Raw genomic sequence first — 21,285 nt, 5'->3', positions numbered from 1 at the left:
GCCACTGCAGAAGGCAGCTCCCTCTTCTTGGTGAGCTCCTAGACTCTTCCTCCCTCATGGCCCCTGCCTGGCCATAGCAGGTGAGGAGAGATGCCCTTCCCAAGCTGCTCATCCAGGGCAAGGGTTCACCTGCTCCTGCTGTGTTGTTTTGGGGAAAAAAAAAAAGAAAGAATTGAAACTTGATGTTCCAGTTCCTGGCAGAGCACAACGACAGCCAGGCAGTTGTGCAAGACTGGACAGCACCAAGCTGCCCGTGGTTTCAGCAGGAGTGATCTAACCTGCCAGGCTTTGTGTATTGATGCTGTCAGTGCGCGTCACTTTTGCCTGGGGCATGACTAATGCTGCCGGCTACTCTGCTGACCGGGGAGTCTCACTGCAACGCAGAGCTTCTGATGGTTTGTTTAATTTAGACTTCAAACTGAGCATTAAAATGCACAATGCACATCCTTGCAGTCTGTATGCACCTCAATTAAAGTAGAAGTAGTGGTAGGATCACAACTCCTGCTTGGCTGAGTCTGCAGTGACATCCTTGGCAAGTGTAACATCTTGTCCTTTGCTAAAACTACTCTCACATGTACATGATTTATCTCAGGCTGAACTAAGAACTTAGTCTTAAAAGCTGATTTTTTAAAAAGGCATTTGAACTCCAAAATATTTGGTCTGAGACGAACCCATAACAGTGAGTGCTTTCTTTATTTGTTCACTGAATCAGAACACCACTTCTTAGCATGCTCAATTCCCCAGCCACACACAGACAGTGACAGACAGGGAATGCACAAGAGCATGAATACAGTGACATCATTTAGACAACCCTGAAATCTAAAGAGGACCAATCTTCTTGCAGTGAACCACATTATATTCAACTTGAAGAAGCAAACACTGGGGGGTAGGGAGAAAGTTTTCAGGCTGAGAATAGACAATCCAGACTTGGATCTGGTTTCCTGGAATATCCAGAATTCATATAACCCAAATACATGGATTTGAGTACAGCCTGAGTTCTGAGTAACATAAACTCTTTGAAAATATAACTTCAGGGAAAGGAATGTGGCGCTGTACCACTTACAACCAAAGTGTATAGATGTAAAACAGTTCTGCAAAACAAAGCTCTGACATCCTGCAAGAATCACTTCTTTATCCAGCCAATAAGTTAATTTTCTAAAATCCTCAATAAGAATCATAGTTCACTGTACTACAGGAAAAGTCACCATCTATTTCATGTTATTATTTTGATAGCTTTTGCACTATATTTGTAACAGACATAACATGATGCCGTATTTTCTTATCAGCAGAGAAATACCAAGAAAAAGAAACAAGTCAAAAAGAGCCTCTGCAATGGCTCACAAAACATTTTCTGCTTCAGGTTTTCTACAGAAAGGGAATATATCCAGGCTATATCCAGGCTGATTTCAAAAACAAATCCTAAAAGGTCATCACAACTTACAAGGCAAGAAAAGTGCTGTTAGTCATGAGAAGACTGACCCCTGTATCCCTGCCCGGCTGCAGAAGCGCCAGTGATGACTTACCAGTGGCTACGCCCCACAGCCGCTCTTCTTGGAATTGCAACATCTGGTATGTAAAACCCTTTCCTTCCTCACCGATGAGGTTTTTGCAGGGAACCCTTACGTCTTCAAAAAAGATCTGAGCTGTGTCTGATGATCTCATACCCAGTTTGTCTATCTTTTTAGCAATTTGAATGCCTGAAAAGTGTAAGAGAAAGACCACAAACAATAGAAGCACTGTGCACAAATACAATGTTTTCAGAAAGAAAAGTCTGCAGATATGAATGTATGTTCTAAGACAACAGTGAAACATACCTTTAGGAAAAACATAACAGTATTCTGGAGTAAAATGGCCCAAATCCTATTTTAAAAGGTTTTTCCACTTCATTAAAACCAGCAAATCAGAAACTTTAAATGTAAAAGTCCCACTTTTCATTATGTGCCCAAATAATAAATATTTACTAGTCTAATAATCTTACTCCACACAGGTCTTCAAACAACGTAATATTCATTTGTTTATGTTTGATTTTTATCTAGCATTATAATAAAATGCTGAAATTCAATTTGGCAGTATTTGCCAAGTGCCTACACTGCTATGAAACAGTACACAAATATTCAGTAAGGACAAAAGCAGAGCTATGTTTTAAGCTGCAGCTATGAGTATTTCTCCTTCTGGAAATCCTCTTCTTCCCCTCCTTCATTTATCCTCCCCTTCCTAGCCTAAGCTGATTTTTTCTGGTACAGTGATCACTCTGAGTTTTCATGCGTGTATGTTTGTGAGGAGGGTTTGCTTCCCCACAGAGCTCTCTGCATAGCACTGACTCTGACCCTACATGCACTGGTCTGTTGAAGATGAACCTGGTTCATTCAGGTCTGGCCAAGTAAGGGTTCAGCTACCTCGTCACACTGGGCAGGACTCCTTCCCATTGTTTTTTCATGGCTACAAGTTCTTTCTTGCTGTTTTTCAGATGCAAGCATGGCTTACCACTGTGCCACGAGAGTTTATCAGACACTCACTGTTTTCCTGTGGCAATTCTCCTGTCTTCAGCTTTTATCTCCCTCTTGATCTGGAGGTAATTCAAATATTCAGAGTGAAATTCAAGAATGTTTCAAAAGCAAAAGGAGGACAGCAACCAGGCATAAGGATTTGTGCATAACACATTAATTACATCTGACAAGTCCGTGTATGTAGCAAAACAGTCCTCCAACTCAGCATATGTATCTTTGCCAGAAAACTAAACCTTTTTACTACTCACATACATGTTATTCCTACCAGCTTTGTGATGAGGAGGAATTCTGTTGTTATTTTCCTCTTTATTCTTTTTCAGTCCCCTACTACTCTCTGGCATGGCTCAGTAGAAGCTGGTTGGTCACCACAGATTGCTGTGGGCCCTCTGTACTTGTTTGTATCTGGCTATCCTTCACAGCTTTCAGAGAACATCTCTTTCTGAACGAATACAGATGTCTCAACTTCTACTCACAAGAGGCCTTTGGCCATATGAAAATTACTTTGGTTTTGCAGGCAGAAGAAGTTGGCAGTCATTTCCTTCAAATTTACTCTCTCTGGCTGCACTAAATAAGGTTATGGAAATTTTCACCTCTTCACAGAGATGAAATACTGACAGTATTTACAAATGCCAAGACTGCTCTGAGAACAAGGTCCACACAGACTTCCACAAGTTCCACTCAAGATTTTTTTCTCCACCAACCAATCTGTAAACAGATTATGTATTAGGAAGATTTGCTTTGATATATGATCAAGGCAGGAATAAAATCAGGACAGCTGTATATAAAAGTTCTTGACTCTTGAATTGAAAATTACCCATCAATTTGTACTCAGTCAGCCAAAAAAGCATTTGTGGTTTGTTTCCATGTTAAAAACAGAGCTAAATAACCACACACAGAGCAGTTTACAAGCCCGGACAAAATGTGGAACATTGTTTCCCATTGGAATATTGCTATTTGGTTTCTTTGAGAGTCGAAGAGATCATGTATGGTCTAAAGCCAACTGGCTTTATGCAATCACTGCTCCTCACCCATACAAAGATGCACTTACTGCTCTTGTTAGTGGGTGGTTTAAAAGGACTCTCCTCAAGAAAGCACAACTCCTGCCAGTTTATTATATTGCTAAATCAATCCTGTTGTTTACTTCCCAGATCCACAGACAGCAACGACTATTGAAGAAAGCTCTTACCGGCTTGGCCAGAGGAGCTAAATGTGCAGATGATTTCTACCTGTAATTCTTCCAGGTCAGGTTGTGTGTTCAATTTTCCTGAGTCCAGCAGCATCCCCCTTTGTCATGCCCTACCAGTTTCACTTGCTCTTAATTCATGATTGTCATCCACAAGGAGACCAAGCTGCATCAGTCTCATGTGATGCCCCTTCTGAGGCTAGCACATGCTTTACATTGTGGAAGACAATACTACATAATCATCTCTTTGGCCACTATGGGGGCATCAAAATTTCCATTTAATTATCTTCCTTCTCCTCTTAAGGGGTGCTACAAATGAAAAACTGCCAGCAGCAGTAGAAATTACGGGCCCAGATAAATCCTGGAGTTCATCTGTATTAAATAAATCACACACAATAACTCACAAATCTCAATTTAACAAGGCCAAGCACCTGACTTACTAAAATCACTCTAAGAGAGCCATTTGAACTACTTGCACCAGCATCACTGAGCTGCATTGATATTCCTCTGCCTGGGAAGTTCTTTCCAAGTGTCTTGGATTTTTAATTTTCTCCCATTCCTCCAGCCTTCTGACAATCTCTTTTATTTCCTATATTCTATCTTAAGAGAAAGGCAGTTGCTCTCTCCTGATACTATTTAGTGCCATTACAAATGGAAACAGACACATTTTAAATTGCAATCCAAGAAACATGCTCTTTCTCTTTTTCTGGTTGCTCTTCTCTTTATTAACTCCTCCTTGCAACCTCCCCTAGAGCTATCTGAGGACTCAGAGGACAAATCAGAGGACAAACAGTTACCAGATGAGGGCTGCAAGCCATTTGTCTATATACAAACAGACATTCTGCAACTTGTTAGATTCTCTTTCATTACATGAAAAATTCAGCTGCCTTTTAAAGACATTGTTATTGTATGAGGAGTATTCACCTAATTTGGATATCTATTGTGGATCCATGGTGCTGTCATCCAAAATTTCCTTTATGAGAAATGTATTCAGCAGTATCTGTCAAATCTAGACCGTGATTTGCTTCAGCCCAGATTAGAGAGTATATATAACTAAAATTAGAAGAAGAAAATCCTACTTGTCTATTCAATAAACTACCAATTGTTGAAATTAATAATTCACTTTCAGACTTAAAATATTTTTCTCTCTTTTCTTCCCCACCACACTATATAAATACAAAACAACTTAGATTTTTAGCAAAAATACACCACAGATCCTTCCTTTCCCAGCCGTATAGGCTGATGCCTGCAGAGATGAGTCAGACATAACACATTTGCTCTCAATTGCAGTTGTTTTTGAGCTTTGACACACATACATCCACAGACGTTCGAGAGTGCATCATTCGGTGATGTTCTGCAGACACTTCCCGTACAGCCCTGGTCTGCTGCCCTCCATGGAGCACAATCTTTAGCGGACAGACATCCTTAGGATGTATCAAACCAGATGGAGCTTCCTGAAAAACCTCACTTCTGATATGACTCACCCACTGAGTACAATCAACAGTCTTAATACTTCATTTCAAAAGGTCACCAATCTTGGTACTGTGACCCCTTTGGAGATAAATATGCGTATAATCACAGAAGAATTAATACACATGCATTTTGAGGAGCACAGGTTTTGCTCCTAGGAAGACTTCTATACTTCTGCAAATCACCTTAAGGTGTCTCAGGCTATTTTTCTACTCTTTATTGCAGGTAAAGAAGGTATGTGTGTAGGCTGTGAGATCTAACATCTCCCCTCTCCTAGACCTATGACAACTCGTGCTTTTTGAGTAAACAAAATAGCTGAAAACCTCTAAACCAACTTCTGTATATTTTATCTGCCACAAATAGTGGGTCAGCTGCTTTGTTATTTTAGGAAGATTGATCTCAGAGAAGTAGTACTGTATTCGCATTCTGACCTTTTCATGAAAAATCACAAGAAAGACTTCATTTATTTATCAGCAGATGGCTGATAAGTGAATTTACCTGTAAATTCAGAGAAATTGTGGCTGTAAGTTTCATGTTTGCTCATCACTTCTCAATAAGGATGAAGTTCATAGCTAGTGAAGCAGCTCAGGTCTGTCTTCCATGAGCTCCCATTCAAAGCCTCTCTTGCATGAGCAGAGGTAGTAGAAGCTCACAATTCCCAAGGCAACTCACTTTCTCGACTTACTCCATGCTGAAATTCCCTTAAAAGACATTCCCTTAAGAAGTTCTTATCATCCTCTTTAGCAACACTGGAGACCTGGGTTTTGTTCTCAGTCTAATCCATTAAGTGAACATACAGACCCTCACTTCACTGCTATGGTGGTGTTCCTACATGTGAAATGCCAATAATGGCACATATTTTGTGTGTAAAATACTCTGAATTAAATGAACAAAAGAACCTTGAGCATAAATATTTTATATATAAATGAATTAATATACACTAAATGTTCTAAATTTAATAATTATTAAATAGTATTAAACTGTTTTAGTATTAAACTATTTGCATAAAATAAATATTTTAAATTAAATATTAAACATACTATATATTTTATAGTGCATAAATTAATATGTTGCATATTTAAAAATATTAAAATGAGTGAAACCTGAAAAGGTTTAAAAACTTTTGAATAGGTGTCAAAACTGCAAAAGATCCCCACCACACAATTTTAACTGCATCCTCTTTGGAGGATATTCTTTATGCATACAGCACTCATGCATTCTGCAGGGTCTGCAGATTACTCAGGAACAGACATTGTGTGGACTGTACCACTGAAACTGGTACCCTTAGCTCAGGATGTATTTCTGCCATGTCTGAATTGCTAGTCTTATTCAAAACCAAATCCCTACTTCCAGGATATTTGAATCTTTCACTCCAGCCCACATTTAACTCTTAGACTATTTTTATAATTTAACAGGTAGTAGTGCCCTGCTGAAGGGATCCCTTTGCACAGCACAGCCATGGAACAGTCTGAATCTGCCTGCAATTCTCTTCAGCAAAAGCCCACCAGGCTTGTTTTGAGGGGTATTTCCCAAGTTTGAAATCTCTAAACTCTTTATCCTTTTACTTTCATACAGTTATGAATCATTGCCATGAAAATGTATCTGAACAACTTCTGTAAACATATTTTAGAGAGGTTAAAGAGAGGTTAAACATCTTTCCTTCTTGTATTAGGCATACAAAACACACCAATAGAATCAAATGAAAAGACAAGGAGTTCTGTGTTATTACCAGGTAGATTCATTGGCAGACATATGAGAGATTTATTTCGATGGGGAGGTCCTTCGCTGGTATTTGCCAGGAGGCACATCCAGTCTGCCTGGCTCCCAGACGTAATCCACATCTTCCCACCATTTATGACATACTCATCACCCTTTCTCACAGCTGTTGTCTTGATATCTGTCTCAAAACACAGGAAACAAAGGGTTATTCTTGTGAAGGAGAGGTATATTGGTCCAGCTGTGACTGCCAGGGTCACTCTCTCGCTCTCAGACAGAAAACTATTTGGTTCTCCCTCATACTCCCCCATCCTATAACCTCTCCAGGCCATAAGGCAAATCAGTCTGGACAACTCTTGGAAGGCAAGCCAGGGAAACAGGATCACTTCTCCCACGTTCCTTTACATGGAGTCTTCATCCCAGTGGATGAGAGCAGAAAACTTCCTAAATAAATGTAGTGGTCAAAAACTTGGGACAGAAGCATTTCATTGTAAGGTAATCTATTAGAGTTTCTCTTACTGTGTACCTTAGCCCTGGGGAGGCCATTAATTCCAGAGTCATGACTTAAACAAACACAAGCCTTGATACCTGTGAAGGTATAAACATAAACCAACATGCACTTCCTGCATGCTCTTGGTCACAGTGCTGAGATATGTTCAAAGCTGGTAAACTATTAAAGGACAAGTCTGAATGCAATGAGTGTCTGGACATGAAGGAGTTCTAAATACTGCTATTTATACACCTTGGGAAAAAAAAATCTTATTTTCATCTGCTATGGTTCACACCATGCTGCAACAGACAGCCAGAGAGAATCATTAGTTATTATTTATCCTCCAGTAGAGTTTCCAAAGGGCTGTCTTCTTTTCCCTGCAATTGAACTCCTTCAACAAGAACCCCAGTTGATGAAGGTTCTCCAACAGATATCCAGCTGTAAGTAGGTGATGGTATAAGAGAACCCTACCACACTCCTAACAGAACCTGTAAATCCAACAAAACTCCGAAATCCATGAGAGACCATCCACTGAAGGGGAATCATAGACTTGGAGGGTAGGAGTCAGACACCAAGTGGAGTGGGCAGGCATGTTTAAGTCATCTGGTTACACCTTCATACACAATCACTTCAGCCTGCACATGCACATTCTTCCCTAGGGCTCTAAACATAAACCAAAAGGAAACTCAAGTATCTGACCTTCATTTAGGAGATAAACTAGAACTGAGGTCAGCATGGCTGAAAATTAGTCTTGTTAACGAAGGCAAAGAAAAAAATGAGGGAGAAAATTGTGTAAGGTATAAAATAAGGAAGTATGGGATATAGCTATGGCTAAAGGAATGTACTAGCTGATAATGATGAACAGCAAGGGAAAGAGATAGTGATCATGTGGGTAAAACCAGCAGACACAGAGGAATTCACCCAATGAAAGGACTGTGGCAAATCTGCCCAAGGGACTCGATATGAAATCTGTATAATAATGAATGCCAAGAAACTTAAGTAACCTAAAGTACTGGCACTCATAATACATGGACACAGACATTGGACACTCATATACATGGAGACTAAATAACAAATGAAGGACACACTAGAGCTGGAATAAGAAATACGACCATACTGAAATGGTGTGACAAGGATGGGAGCATACACAGTGATTTACATCACACATCCCTTTGTTAGGGAACAGTGACTGAAAAGATTAGATAAAAATCCCATAGAAGGTCTGCAAAGGAACAATGAGCACTGTGATGTTACCACAAATGTAAATAGTTCTTGCAGGCATGGCATCACAGAGGCCCAACCACCCAAATACAGATTAAAGAACAAATGCCTTACTAATGAGAATGTTCAAGTACTCCAGATTCAGTTCTTCACAGTTTGTTTCAAACACTTGAGAAACAACTATTTCAAATGATCTGATGAAGAACTGATTCTCTTTAATTAGAAGAAAGATGATCAAATCAATATGTGAGTTTTATGATTAAAATACAGCAGGCTATGGTCAAGTGGACTCAGGAATATGACTATGAAGATAATCTGGAATATTTCACTAATTATTTTCCCTGATAGAGCATAGCTCTGGGGAAAGGCTACTACAGTGGGTGCTCCATAACTAATTTTTGCAGGCCCACACCACTGCCCCTCACAACTTCTTACACAGCATGCTTTGAGGAGCCCTTTTAGGAAAGAGCACAAGGCATCACCAGAGGTGAATGATACAGCTGGGGCTATATAAGCAACCAGGGCTGGTCACATCACTGTTCCAATCACACGTATTTGACCCTCAATTTTCTTCTCCACTGCACTCGAGTCCGGCCATGCATCTAAATAGATTTGACTAAAGGTAAGATTGGCTTCAACTTTTAAGGTCAGTATTACAGTCAAAGATAGGCAACACACATCCTTAAAGTAAAATATGAAGAACATATATCTGAAATTTACATCATCGGCATAGGAAAAAAAACCTGCAAAACTTTAAAGAAATACCTTCAAGTCTAACTGAATGAAGAATTACTTCAAAAACCAGGAAATGACTTGCAGGAAATGAACCAGATTAGTCATGAAAGTAAGCTACAATTTTGAGATCAGAAGATAAGTACTGCAACAGGTTGAACTAAGTTAAATCTTGCAGATGAAAACTAACAAAATCAAAGAAGATTGTGGTGACAAACAAAACTGTTTCAGCCACAGAAATGAAAAGAGGATGGGGAAAAAAAGAGGCATATAGATGATACCTCAAAAAAAGAAATATTTCACAGGAGAAAGAGGCAGATTCAAAATACGGTTGACAAAGCAAAACACCTACAAGAAAGACTGTACAGAAACCGAAGTTAGTGAAAACAGAGGTTGTTGGCTTTGGCAATCTGTACAGCCTCAAAATACATTTGGAAAGAAAAGAGAATTCAATTTACCAATGGTATCTTATTTAAATCCAACCTGATTTATTATGAAATTGGATTTTCTAGAGAAAAATCCTCTTGGATTCAAGCAAATAAAATACTAGGTAACTATGAGTTAAAATTTGAAAAGAAAATAATTAGGACAAAAGTGGATGTGTGCATAAGGAACTTGGCAAAGCAGAAATTGCATCAGGTTACATTAAAAGAGGAAGTTCTGATGCACAGGGAGAGTACTAGTTAAGCCTCTCCTTGTATATCAGCCTCTGGACAAAACCTACTGAATATTTTCATTAATGATCTTTAAAAGGATAGGATTACACTAATTAAATTTGTGACGCAAACTTGAGAGACATCACCAACACAGACAACTGAAGTGGTCCAGCAAGAAAGGAATTCAAAATGCCAAGTACCAGTACTCAGACACAAAGTAGTAAAAGTGGTTGCTAAATCCTGTGATGTTTCAATAGCAAACTGGTAATGAAGATGATCCACAGTTAATCACAGGATTCACAAGTCTGCAAGGTGTTGTGCAACATCATGTATTGGAGAGTACTTCTACTAGGGTTGGAAACATATTTGTGCCATTATAGACAGCATGTGAAATTTTGGGGTTTTATGCTCAGAAAAGACAACCTCAATCCAGAGAAGCAGAAAGGCTGGGTTCCACTGAGACAAAGTGGAGCAAGATATTTATGTTAAAGAGGTAGACATGAACAGTGTTACTAGTTGCAGATACCTGGACATAACTTGAAGAAAGAGGACGTGTTTTCTATGATGTGTTCTTATATATCCCCACAGATAATCTATAAATTGTGGAATCAGAGTGAGATAGAATGAGACAATATCATTCAAACTGACACAATGCTTTGTAGTACCAGAATCCTGAAATTAAAGACACTTTCTGTACCATCTGTATGGCTCTGTTTTTCTTCTCAAGCCAACTCTGTGCTAGTTTTGGTGCATAGTCACTACTATGGACAATATAGAACAACTACACTTGAAAGCAGACAGGCTTTCCTTCAAGCTGACATGAATTTTGTATTAGACTAATAAACACGCTCCTTTTTGTTCTGTTGAATTCTGAATAAATTAGTTTGAGACACATTTCAGTTCTCATGTAAATATTATTTTTATCTTCTGTGTTCATATCATCTTCAGTAATTTTGGAACTGCAGGAAAAAACGCCAGCGATACCTTACTCTGTGTCATTCTTACTCTGTGTCTGTTTAAAGTATACTGGCTCACATGGCAGAAGCATGTCCCCAACCTGCACGTGTGAACAGTTGCTATGTCACTTCACTTCTCTTAGAGAGACAAACATCCAAATACCATGAGCAACACAAGGAAGCACCAAGTGCAGTTTCTCTCAGCTCAGTCTACTTACAGCTGGGCCATCTGGAGATGGTGCAAATTGTGCAACTCAGAACACGAGCTATTGTTGCTCATACCTAAGCCGTCCATTTAATTGCCCTTTAGAAGTGCTGTAAGCTGGATTTGGCATTTATATCAAGAAGAAAATCTTCCAGGACAGGGGAAGAAGTATTTTCATTTCATCCTGCAGTGTGTCTCCAAGCTGCAGCATAAGTTCATTAGATAGGTCTCTTTTCAAATTTGTTTGTAACTGCATTAATTTAAGTGTATCATACCCCTTTAACTAGATGATAAACAAGATGCTGCTGAAGGAATATTTATGTTACTTATTATCTAGAACACTGCATCAAAAAAAATTAAATTCCTATTTAGAATTTTTTGATAATCATCTAATTAAACTAGAGAGGTATTTATTAAAATAAATGATGTTGTATTTCTTACATTAGCAAAATTCAAATGTAAAATTAATTTAATAAATAATTAAGTACTATTATAAGATTTATTATTTACATCTTAATATTTGAATTACAGCAATTATTAAGGTTAAATTGAAATTTAATATTTTATATGTATTATTTATAATTATTATGTATTATTAATAAGTACTATTTAATAAACAAGTCTACTAAAATTATGGCATTTTTCTTATGAATAAATTCAATTAACCCAGAAAAGAAAACAACAATAAATTATGCAGAAAGATTTAGTCCTATTATTTCATTATCCACATTAATGTTCTTGAAATCTACTTGCTGCACTCTTGCTCAAGCACTGGATATTTATCTATTTGCCTTGAATAAACTACAGGAGTTTGGTCATGGAGATGGATATGGGACTCCTCAGATAAAAAATGTCTGTCATACTTGGCAAGTTTGTCTGCAGGAAGATGTCTCAGTAATTTGTAAGAACACAGTGTGTTCAACTTAGCCATATTCTGTCCAATAACTAAACCTCTAAAAGTGGCCACTTATCATTCCCTTTTCTGTGAAGTCCACAATTCATCATCAAAGGAGACATCTTTTCTTTTTCTACCATATCTGTTTTGATTTAATTTGTCAAATTTTCTACTGCCTCAGGCACTTCAGAATAATAGTTTCATTTGTCCTGGTTTCTAAACATATTCTTGCACTAAAACAAGAAAAAACACTTGCATGCAAAGTAACTAAATCATAAAGATAATAGATTTGACATTGCAAATTCTTCAATAGCTCTAAATAAAGCAATCACCAGTTGAAAGATATTTTTGCTTCACAGAAATAACACAAGAGGCTGAGGTGAGGTAAGAATAAACAAAAGGAAATCACTCTGAAAGTGATGACATTTTCAGAACAGAGTGGCTCTGTAGTTTGCCCCATTCAGTGGAGAGGTCTTTGTCAAGGCAGCCCAAGTTCTAGGACAGCTGAACAGGTTATGTTCCCTCTCATGTACATCTAGGGTTGCACAACCGATGGTGGCTGTGCAGCTGCTGACGTGCTGGAGTGCTCCTGCCAGTGGAGCCTGGACAGAACAGGAAAACACTAGAAGAAAACTGGGGCCGCCATAAAAGCTGCATTAATCTGTTGTGCTCAGCCTATACAAGGTTATTCCATTGATTCACCTGACAAATACGTTAAAATTGATTGCCTTTGGATGCATGAGATGTATGTGTTATGTTCCTGGAATGTTACTTTTTGCCCTCACCACGTCAGACTTCCCTTCCTTTTGTTTCTTACAAAGGAGGGGGAAAAGTGAAGGGTCAGAAAAAACCAGATTCTTTCCATTAAAACATCAGGCTGTCTAAAACTGCTAGTTTTAGGTTAACTTACTAGGTTAACTTACTTGCAACATCTGACCCAGCTCCAGGTTCACTGATTCCCAAGCAAGCCACAAAATCACCAGCTATAGTTGGTACGAGGAACTGTTTTTTCAACTCATGAGAACCAAACCTGCAGCAATATAATCAAAAAGATATGATATTAAAACCTTATAAAGGTAAATTTTATTCAGAATTTAGTTACAAATTTTGTTCTACACACAGAGTGATCAATTTTCCTATGACCAGGTAAAAGCTATCCCAGAGCCAAAAGATACACTAGGTACCCTCCAAAGCTGTGATTTAGAGTCTTCACCAGAAGTGCAGTCACAATCATTTCAGAGAAGTTTTAAAAACTATTCAGGTATTCTTACTCCCACAGAAGCATGTGGTCTAGATGCCCAAAATCTATCTTTATGACTGTTGCTCTAGAAGTTCCAGATCTAAATAAACATAACCCCTGGGGATTCCCCTCAATGCTCCTGCACCACTCTGCAGCCAGCCACAATGGAGGACCTGCTTTATGTTTATCTTCTGACTTCTGCACCATCTCTTTGCCAGGTTTTAGTGGTGACTGAAAAGTTTTGACAGGTGACGGCCACCATCTGCAAATATCTGTATTTAAATTATTTATATTTCACATCTGCATTGAAATCACACAGTAAATCCATTAATGCTCCTTCTCAGCTGTTCTTTTATGTCCACAAAAATAAAAAGGGAATCAGCAAACTGTTGATGGTATTTTAATACAAAAATTTCACTTGGGTGTGTTTAAATTCAATTAAGAGGCACATGCTTTTTTCCCCACTGTTTAGAAGATTGGATCCATCCAAAATACGCTACATCTCAATTCATGTTCGTTTTCGTCCTATTTACCATTCACTGATTTCTTCTTGCAGTGTGAATGGTGAGGTTACAGTCTAGTTCTTGAACCTTTCTTGTGCGACTGAAAAATTCCTAGCATCGTGAAATGTCTTCTGTGTCCAGGAATCCATAAATTCAAGTTCCTCCTCAGCTTCCTCTTTGTTGTGAGGCTTGTCAGGTCATCATCACCACTCGCCTCCTTAGGCTCCCTAGGGCCTCCTTCTAAAACATTGCCCCAGTACTTCCAAAGGAGTGGAGCCATTTAAGCTAAGACTAAGTCATCCCCTCCAACCAGCCCTGGTACAAAGGACATGGGGCAGCCAGAGAACAGACTGGGATCTGGCAGACACTTCCACTTGGGGCATACAAGGAGCTCAATTCCTAGTCCTGTCTCTACTGAAAATCACAGCAGTAATCCCAAATCTATACAAGAAGCAAGTCTGGAGTGTCTACTCCATCCTCTAGCATACTGGAACAAAGTTCCCATGTCTGTTTGGCATCATACTTTGTTTTTTAATTTTCCATGGAGCATGATCAAGTTTGGCTATCTACACATTCATTTAAAAAAACAAAAACAAAAACAAAAACAAAAAACAAAAAACAAAAAAAAAAAAAAAAAAACCAAAAAAAAAAAAAAAAAAAAAAAAAAAAAAAACAAAAAAAAAAAAAAAAAAACAAAAAAAAAAAAAACCAAAAACCAAACAACTCAACCAAAACCATGGAAAATCAGATTATGAGAGCAGAAAAATCAGATTATGAGAGCAGATAGTGGCGATTTTTGGCAATGCTTTCTGATGCTTGAAACTGTGCTAACCTTTAGCATTTCAACAAAGGATTTTCACAGCAAGAACTCTGCTTAGAATATTATTTTTGGTTTGATGTCTTTCTTTGAGTTCCAAGTAACAGATCAGTTCTTTCCAAAAATGTGTTATTTTGCAATCAGAAAAAAGTTGGGCTACACTATCTTCAGAAGATGGTGGGTCTCTGCGCCTTGCAGGAGGACTGGTAGCTTCTTGCTCAGCTACTAGATTTGTGTTAGAAATATGTCACTTCTGCAAAATTCTACCCATCTTAAAGGCATCCCAGAAAAGTCTCAGGTTTGCACAAATGCAACATCGGCTTCTTCCCAGTTTAACATCTCCAGAATTAGAAAACTCTGTTTTCAAGATAATGTTCTGGCTCAAGACAGACTTGACCATGTCAGCTTTCTGTTTAGGGCCATACCCCAGAGGATATTTTCCCATGTGATTAACTGTGCAGCCTTAGCATCACTATAAAATATATTTCTATGCATTTGGTATCCATACACACACACAAGCCTACAGTCAATGAATCCTGTTGATCTTGTATAACACAAAAGTCCCAAGTGTGAGATTCTGACACACTGACTTGCATGAAAGTGGTTCATCCTTTCTTGCTCCATACATTATGACTAACATTGATGGAATGTCATGAAAACAAAGACAAAAATTCCATTGGAATACAATCTTGTAATTAGAGGGCAAAAGAAAAGTAAAACCATGGCAAAACACAGCTGTAACACTTTTGTGATCAACACAGTTCTGTTTATATGTTCTAATTCTCAGCTGCAGCTTCTCTCCTTTACAGCAAACAATAAATCAGATAGTAAAACTAACTTTTTTGATATTCCCAGCTATGCTGTTAACAAGGGTGGAGAAAGAATCAGTGATGACATAGAAAAACACTCTCTTCCCACTAAATAATCATTATCCTTACTATTTGCCTATAAACAACAGGGGGAAAAAACCAGTAAAGTTCACTGCCTACTGCTGAGATGAGCAGCTCTAAACTGATCTGGTATCACTACAGATGTGACACTCTACAGGCTGGTCTAAAAGCTCTGGGAAATGCATATCATTCATTGCCTCAGCTAGGAGCTGCTTTCTCCACTCTATTTGTAAGCAAGCAAGGGAAGTATTGTATCTGAATACATTTGAAAGACCTAGAAGAAAGTTAGGTTCTGTACCATCAAAGGTCAGATCACTGCTGACAAAACATTTTGCATTTAGTTCTTAAATTTAGAAAGTCTTACTGTTTCACTTAGGGGATTCTGGTAATTACAGGAATCACATCATGAAGTTAGTTTGTAGGTACACTCAGTATGTGCTGAATGAACGCTGAACAAAGCCTAAAGTTACAAAAGCCAACAAAGAGCTACAGAGGCTTTTTAGGGGTTGATGGTTGATTCCCACATTATTGTTTGATTTGTGCAACAATGCACAGTCAAGATGCAAAACGTGACTTATCTCTACAAGTGTGTTTAGAATCCCCACAGTACACAGATATTTTTAAAGAAATCATCCAGGACATGGGTGCATTCGAATCCATGACCCAGGACAAGCACTTGGCCCTCTCACTACACAGCATGAGGTAAAGATGCACACAGGCAAAATTTCCTGTAACAATCAGCTTTCTCTTTTCATTACCAAGTTTCACTTTTACATGTGTGTGTGGGGCATTGCACTGTAAAAATAACCAGTGGAATTGGTTCAGCAGTAGTGGAAAAATTCAGTGATGAAGATACAAATTCAATTAAAGATTTCATCAAGTTAACAACAATTTCACCCTTATTTTCCAAGAACTTCCACTGTAGTATTTCACTAGCACAAATACATATAACTTCACTGTTTTACTACAGCAGAACAGAGTAACAGAAGGCCAAAAAACTGCAATAGAACAAAATTCCATTTTCTTTTGCCCACAGATCTTCTTTAAACCCCTGAATAAAAGGCTGTCACAGGGGCAAAGTAGTATTATCTGAAGTCTTTTAAAATACTATTCTTATTCTCAGCTGAACTATAGCTAAGCCACTGTTGCAACAGACATACTGAACTGCATGCATTTAGCAAGTTTTTGGTGCATTACACAAAGGAGAAGAAAACTAAGAAAAATTTGTTGTAGATGAGACCTCCTAGCAGAATAAGCAGATGTCAAGGGAATAGAGTTTATATTCCAGACTCTACAGTAGATTTACAAGCATTTTCATTCAGAATGGGAAAAAAGTCAGCAACCTCCTGAAAATTGCCAAAAAATCAATAAATGTTCTTCTGAGTAAAACTTCCCTTCTTGTACATCTGTTTTGTGCAGAGAAATTTCCGGTTTCAACATAATTATTAGAATTTTATTCCCACCCTCATCTTCCAGAATTTTAGGTGTGTCCATATTCCCAGGGCAAACTGCTGGATCAGCCAGTTGCCCCACTCTAGTTTTAGGAACTGCTGTTACAACATAGAATGTCCGCAAAACTACTACATGAAGAAGTTGGTAACTGTCACTTTTATTGAGGGAGGAAAAAACTCCAACAAATCAGATTAAGAAAATGCAGAAGCCTGAATGATAGTAAGTGATTAAAATGGGAACACTGACATAACTGATGAGAAAAAGAAAAATGATTAATTGTCTAGAATGGGCATATTTACAAAGCATGATATATGTGCTACAAGTTTAGGACTGACATCTTGCAAAGCTGTAAAAAGAGCAAGTAAATTATAATGCAGAATTAGACTGATCCTAATCATTACAACTAAATGCATTCTTAGTATTACTGCACTGGGATATAAGACAAACATGAAATAATTAGATTCTGGAATTAGATTTTTTTTCATTGGTTGTGGCACCAATATTCTGTATTTGTAAACATATAATCTACTACTCAACAAGGTTTATGTTTTAACATATAATTAATATAATTGTAGCATTAAAAAAAAAAAAAAAAGTATTTTCTCCCATAAAGCAAACTGTCTAAGAGAAGTAGAGAGTAGGTTTTTTCCTCAGGCATTACTGAATGGCAACTAGACAGTGAGTCTACACAGTATTGGTTTTATCTACTCATGAAAATTGGGTTTTAAGCTAAACCAAACTTCCTGAAAATTACCTTGTAAGAGCAGGGGTAGCCATGCCAGCTTGCACTCCAATAGCCAGTATAACACCTCCACAGCGGATATTTCCCAGCTCTTCTGCCACTGCAATATTATAGGAGAAGTCCAAGCCCATGCCACCATATTCTGAGGAAAAAAACAAATCTGTGATTCTCATATTCTAGGCTAGCATAAGCAACAAGAAAAACAACAACAAAAAAAGATGTTGCTACTGCAAAGACTTGCCAACTGCAATTTAACTGCTAATTTTTAAGTACTTGACAATCACCCGCTTCCTTTCACAAAAGCAATAACACATTATTTTATACAATATTGAGAGTTGAATTGAGAATTGAATTGAGAATGACACCTGCTCTAATTATCTATGTGCACATCAGGTCACTTCTGAATATCCTAAGTAGCCTCATTACTTTTACTGGAAGCAGCAGGAAGAAGTGACATGCTGTTGAAAATGATACCAGAAGGCAAAATTATTCTTTCCAGCAACAAGGCCATATGAACAAATCACACCACAAAGTAGTAAGTGCTTTTATTTCCCCATGATGACACCTGACACCCACTCTCATCACACAACGTGGTCATTTTTCTCAGACACAGCAGTCAAGTCAGCACAGGGCGTGACCACAGGTCATGTTGCTATTCTAAATTACTGTTGCAGCTTGAAATTCATGTCAGACGCAACTACAGTACTGGACACGTTTATTCCATACCCTGGCACCTGGTCCATGCAGTGATTTAAGCAGTCTTTGTTCACAGGGAGCTGACAACCTGGGGTTCTGGCCTGGTGCCAGCACAGCCCATTGCTCCCCCTCTCCCCCACACAGTCCAATCTGCAAATTCAATTAAAGAAGAAATTATTCTTCACCTCATTCCCATGCCCAGTGCTGATAAACCCACTACATAGTGAAGAAGGCTACATTGCTATGATGGATGAGGTAATTTTTAGCTGTATTAAATGGCTTATAGTCCAAAGGAAATATAGTGAGAAAGTGAAGGTTAAGGTTACTACTTGATATCGTTAGTTGACTAAGCAGGTTTGATTAGATAATGTTGCCTCTTTTTTTTTTTTTTTTTTAAGCTCCTTTGAAGACCAGCTAAGAAAATTTCAAATAGATACAAATCTCACCCCTCACAAACACAATAAGGGGCAGATGGCCCTCTTCTATTTTCACTTGCTGACCTCAAACACTGAGTACACCCCTCCACCAACCTGCTCTGAAGTTTTCAAAAAACACCATTAAATAAAGGTCAAAACACCACAGTGCATATAAACATGGGGCTTTGTACGCTATCATCTGTTTCCTAAACCCATAGAAACTATTTTTTGCATCCTTTCTCAGCTGAAAGGAAAACACAACAGGAAACACTAAGCATGAAGTTTGGTTTCCAAAAAACATTTCTCCTTACTTCATACTGAAAAGTCTAGACTATCAGAATCAAAAACTGGTTACTTTCCCAAGGTTTTCCTTGAAAAGAATGTTTCTTAAAAATATACAGAAAATTAAAGCTCCTACTGGGAGCTTAAGCAGTACAATAAAACAACAGCAATATGGAAATGTGTTTGAGAGAACGGATAATCTAATTTTCTTGCCTTTGCACAGCCCCCATCAATAAATAAATGCTTTGAGGAGCAGTAAGGAATGTATGTGCAGGTAAAAGCCAAGACTATTTAAAGATATCTGGCATGACAGAGATTTTGCTAATTTGGTAAGGATTTATAGCAGAATTATAATAGATAACCTCAGTTTTGGCACCTCAAAAATCCTTGTCATTAGATTTTTTAAAAATTTTAAATTAGTCAATACTTTTATTGCCAAACTACTGTTATTACTGATTTTATCTTTAGTTTTGTCTACCAGGCATTTATATTCCCATTTTTCACTTAAATTTCACTTAGTTTCTTGGTTTATCCAAAGTAAATTCCCAGGAGGAATGTTATGCACACAACTGACCCAAAGAAGGGCTACTTTATCCAAGTATACAGCTTAGAGACATTTGTTGTCCATACTACAATCCATTATATATTACTACATAATAGACTCTTCTTGCTCTCATTTGAGATAAATTACTAAGTAGTGCACTTTAAAAATAAAATACCGCAAAAGGCCAACTTTTAGAGAAATAACAATGAAAGAATTTCTGTCCAAAGGGAGTAAAGGAGCAGAATGAAGCTTTGGGAGCTGGAGGTGGAGAGGGAAGCCCTGCCAGGCAAAGAGATTATAAAATCCCAAAATTTTATAATCTAGGGATAGATAACAACCACAACAAGACACAACCACAGATGCAGGCAGGAAGGGCAGAAGCAAACAGTAAAACCATTAATCAGACCACACCTAAGCTTTCATCAGTCCTGTTCCAGGAGCCCAGATGATAAAGTTTCATGGAGAAATGTGATTTGATGGACAGTGATAAGGAATGTCTTTTTGAGCCCCAAATACTTGATCAAGGTGGAGATCGATTTTCCAGTGCATTCTGTGCCATTACATCCCTGGTATTCAGGTAACTTAGGTCATAGCTAAGCACAGTTGTGTCCAATCTCTTTGCAGAACTGGCCTTCCACACTGAACCAGAATGCCAGTGGTGTCACACACAGCATTAGCAGGTAGTGCTGGCTACAAGCACCAAAGAAACTTCCTTTCTTCTCAGTTCCTAGTAGAACCCACTGCCAGCACTCCAGCCAGCAATTTTGGAGCTGATCCGAGCATATTTCCGTGCATGCGCTGGGACTCAGCTCTTAATCAGAGATAAAACCACCAAGCCATTCTTATTTCCACCTGCTTCAGTAATGATGCCAAAAGTTTTATTGAATTAATGTTCAATTTTTATTTGGAACAGAACTTACACTTTGTGGAATAACTCTTATTTGCAAAAAAAGGCAATATATTGGTGGTAGTAGGTTTGTATTCACCAGTCTTATCAACAAACACCACTTCCTGGAAGTATCTGCTATGATGTAATGCTAATAGATCAATTAAATTTTAATTCAGAAGAGCAAACACCACGCCTAACAAAGAAGTGAAAATTTTGATGAAATTTTTGGCAAAAAATACATAATGAAGAAACCAAATCAATTCCAGATTTGATTGATTTATAAAACATACAAACGAACACATACACACACAAACCCTCAAAAATAAACAGCAAAAAACCTACACCAAAAAATTCCACATCAAGAATAACAAACTATATTTAAGTATTCACATGTAAAACATTTCTGGGGTAAATATTTCATTTTACTTTAAAATGAGATGAGGGGCCTTTAGAGAATTGTTTGGCTACATTACCATTTTTAATTTGCAAGAAAATTAAAAGAACAAAGCACAAAGTAGATTAAACTAGGCAGAAAGTCTAATGCATTATTGCTTTTACAATTGAAAAGAGGTAGAAAGAGGCAACTCAGCTATATTCAAATCATTACAGTTTTGATGATAATAGCAAAACTTTCAGCTGTTAAATGGCCTAATATCTTATCCATTGTTGGATTTCAGGTTCTTTTACAAAGCAATTAAAATATAAGGCCCAAAGCAGAGCACAGGAACATATGAATAAATAATGATTCTGCACTGCAGCCCATGGGCAGGACTCAAGCTGCAG

At 37.9% G+C, this 21,285-nt stretch overlaps 1 protein-coding gene across 1 annotated transcript in view; it reads right to left on the bottom strand.

Annotated features, from left to right (window-relative positions):
- Window positions 1–21,285, bottom strand: part of LOC310919063 (putative acyl-CoA dehydrogenase 6) — a gene marked incomplete at its 5' end in the record, with an annotated part of 81,389 nt that overhangs the window by 13,406 nt on the left and 46,698 nt on the right. The window contains 4 exons of the mRNA XM_083878203.1: window positions 1,524–1,697; window positions 6,890–7,057; window positions 12,955–13,061; window positions 17,688–17,817. Coding sequence (XP_083734329.1) covers window positions 1,524–1,697; window positions 6,890–7,057; window positions 12,955–13,061; window positions 17,688–17,817 — 579 coding nt within the window. The remainder of the gene's footprint in view (window positions 1–1,523; window positions 1,698–6,889; window positions 7,058–12,954; window positions 13,062–17,687; window positions 17,818–21,285) is intronic.

The sequence above is a fragment of the Zosterops lateralis genome (assembly GCF_965231275.1).
Source record: "Zosterops lateralis genome assembly, chromosome: 1".
Taxonomy (NCBI): domain Eukaryota; kingdom Metazoa; phylum Chordata; class Aves; order Passeriformes; family Zosteropidae; genus Zosterops; species Zosterops lateralis.
This window is presented reverse-complemented; position numbering and strand designations above follow the sequence as displayed.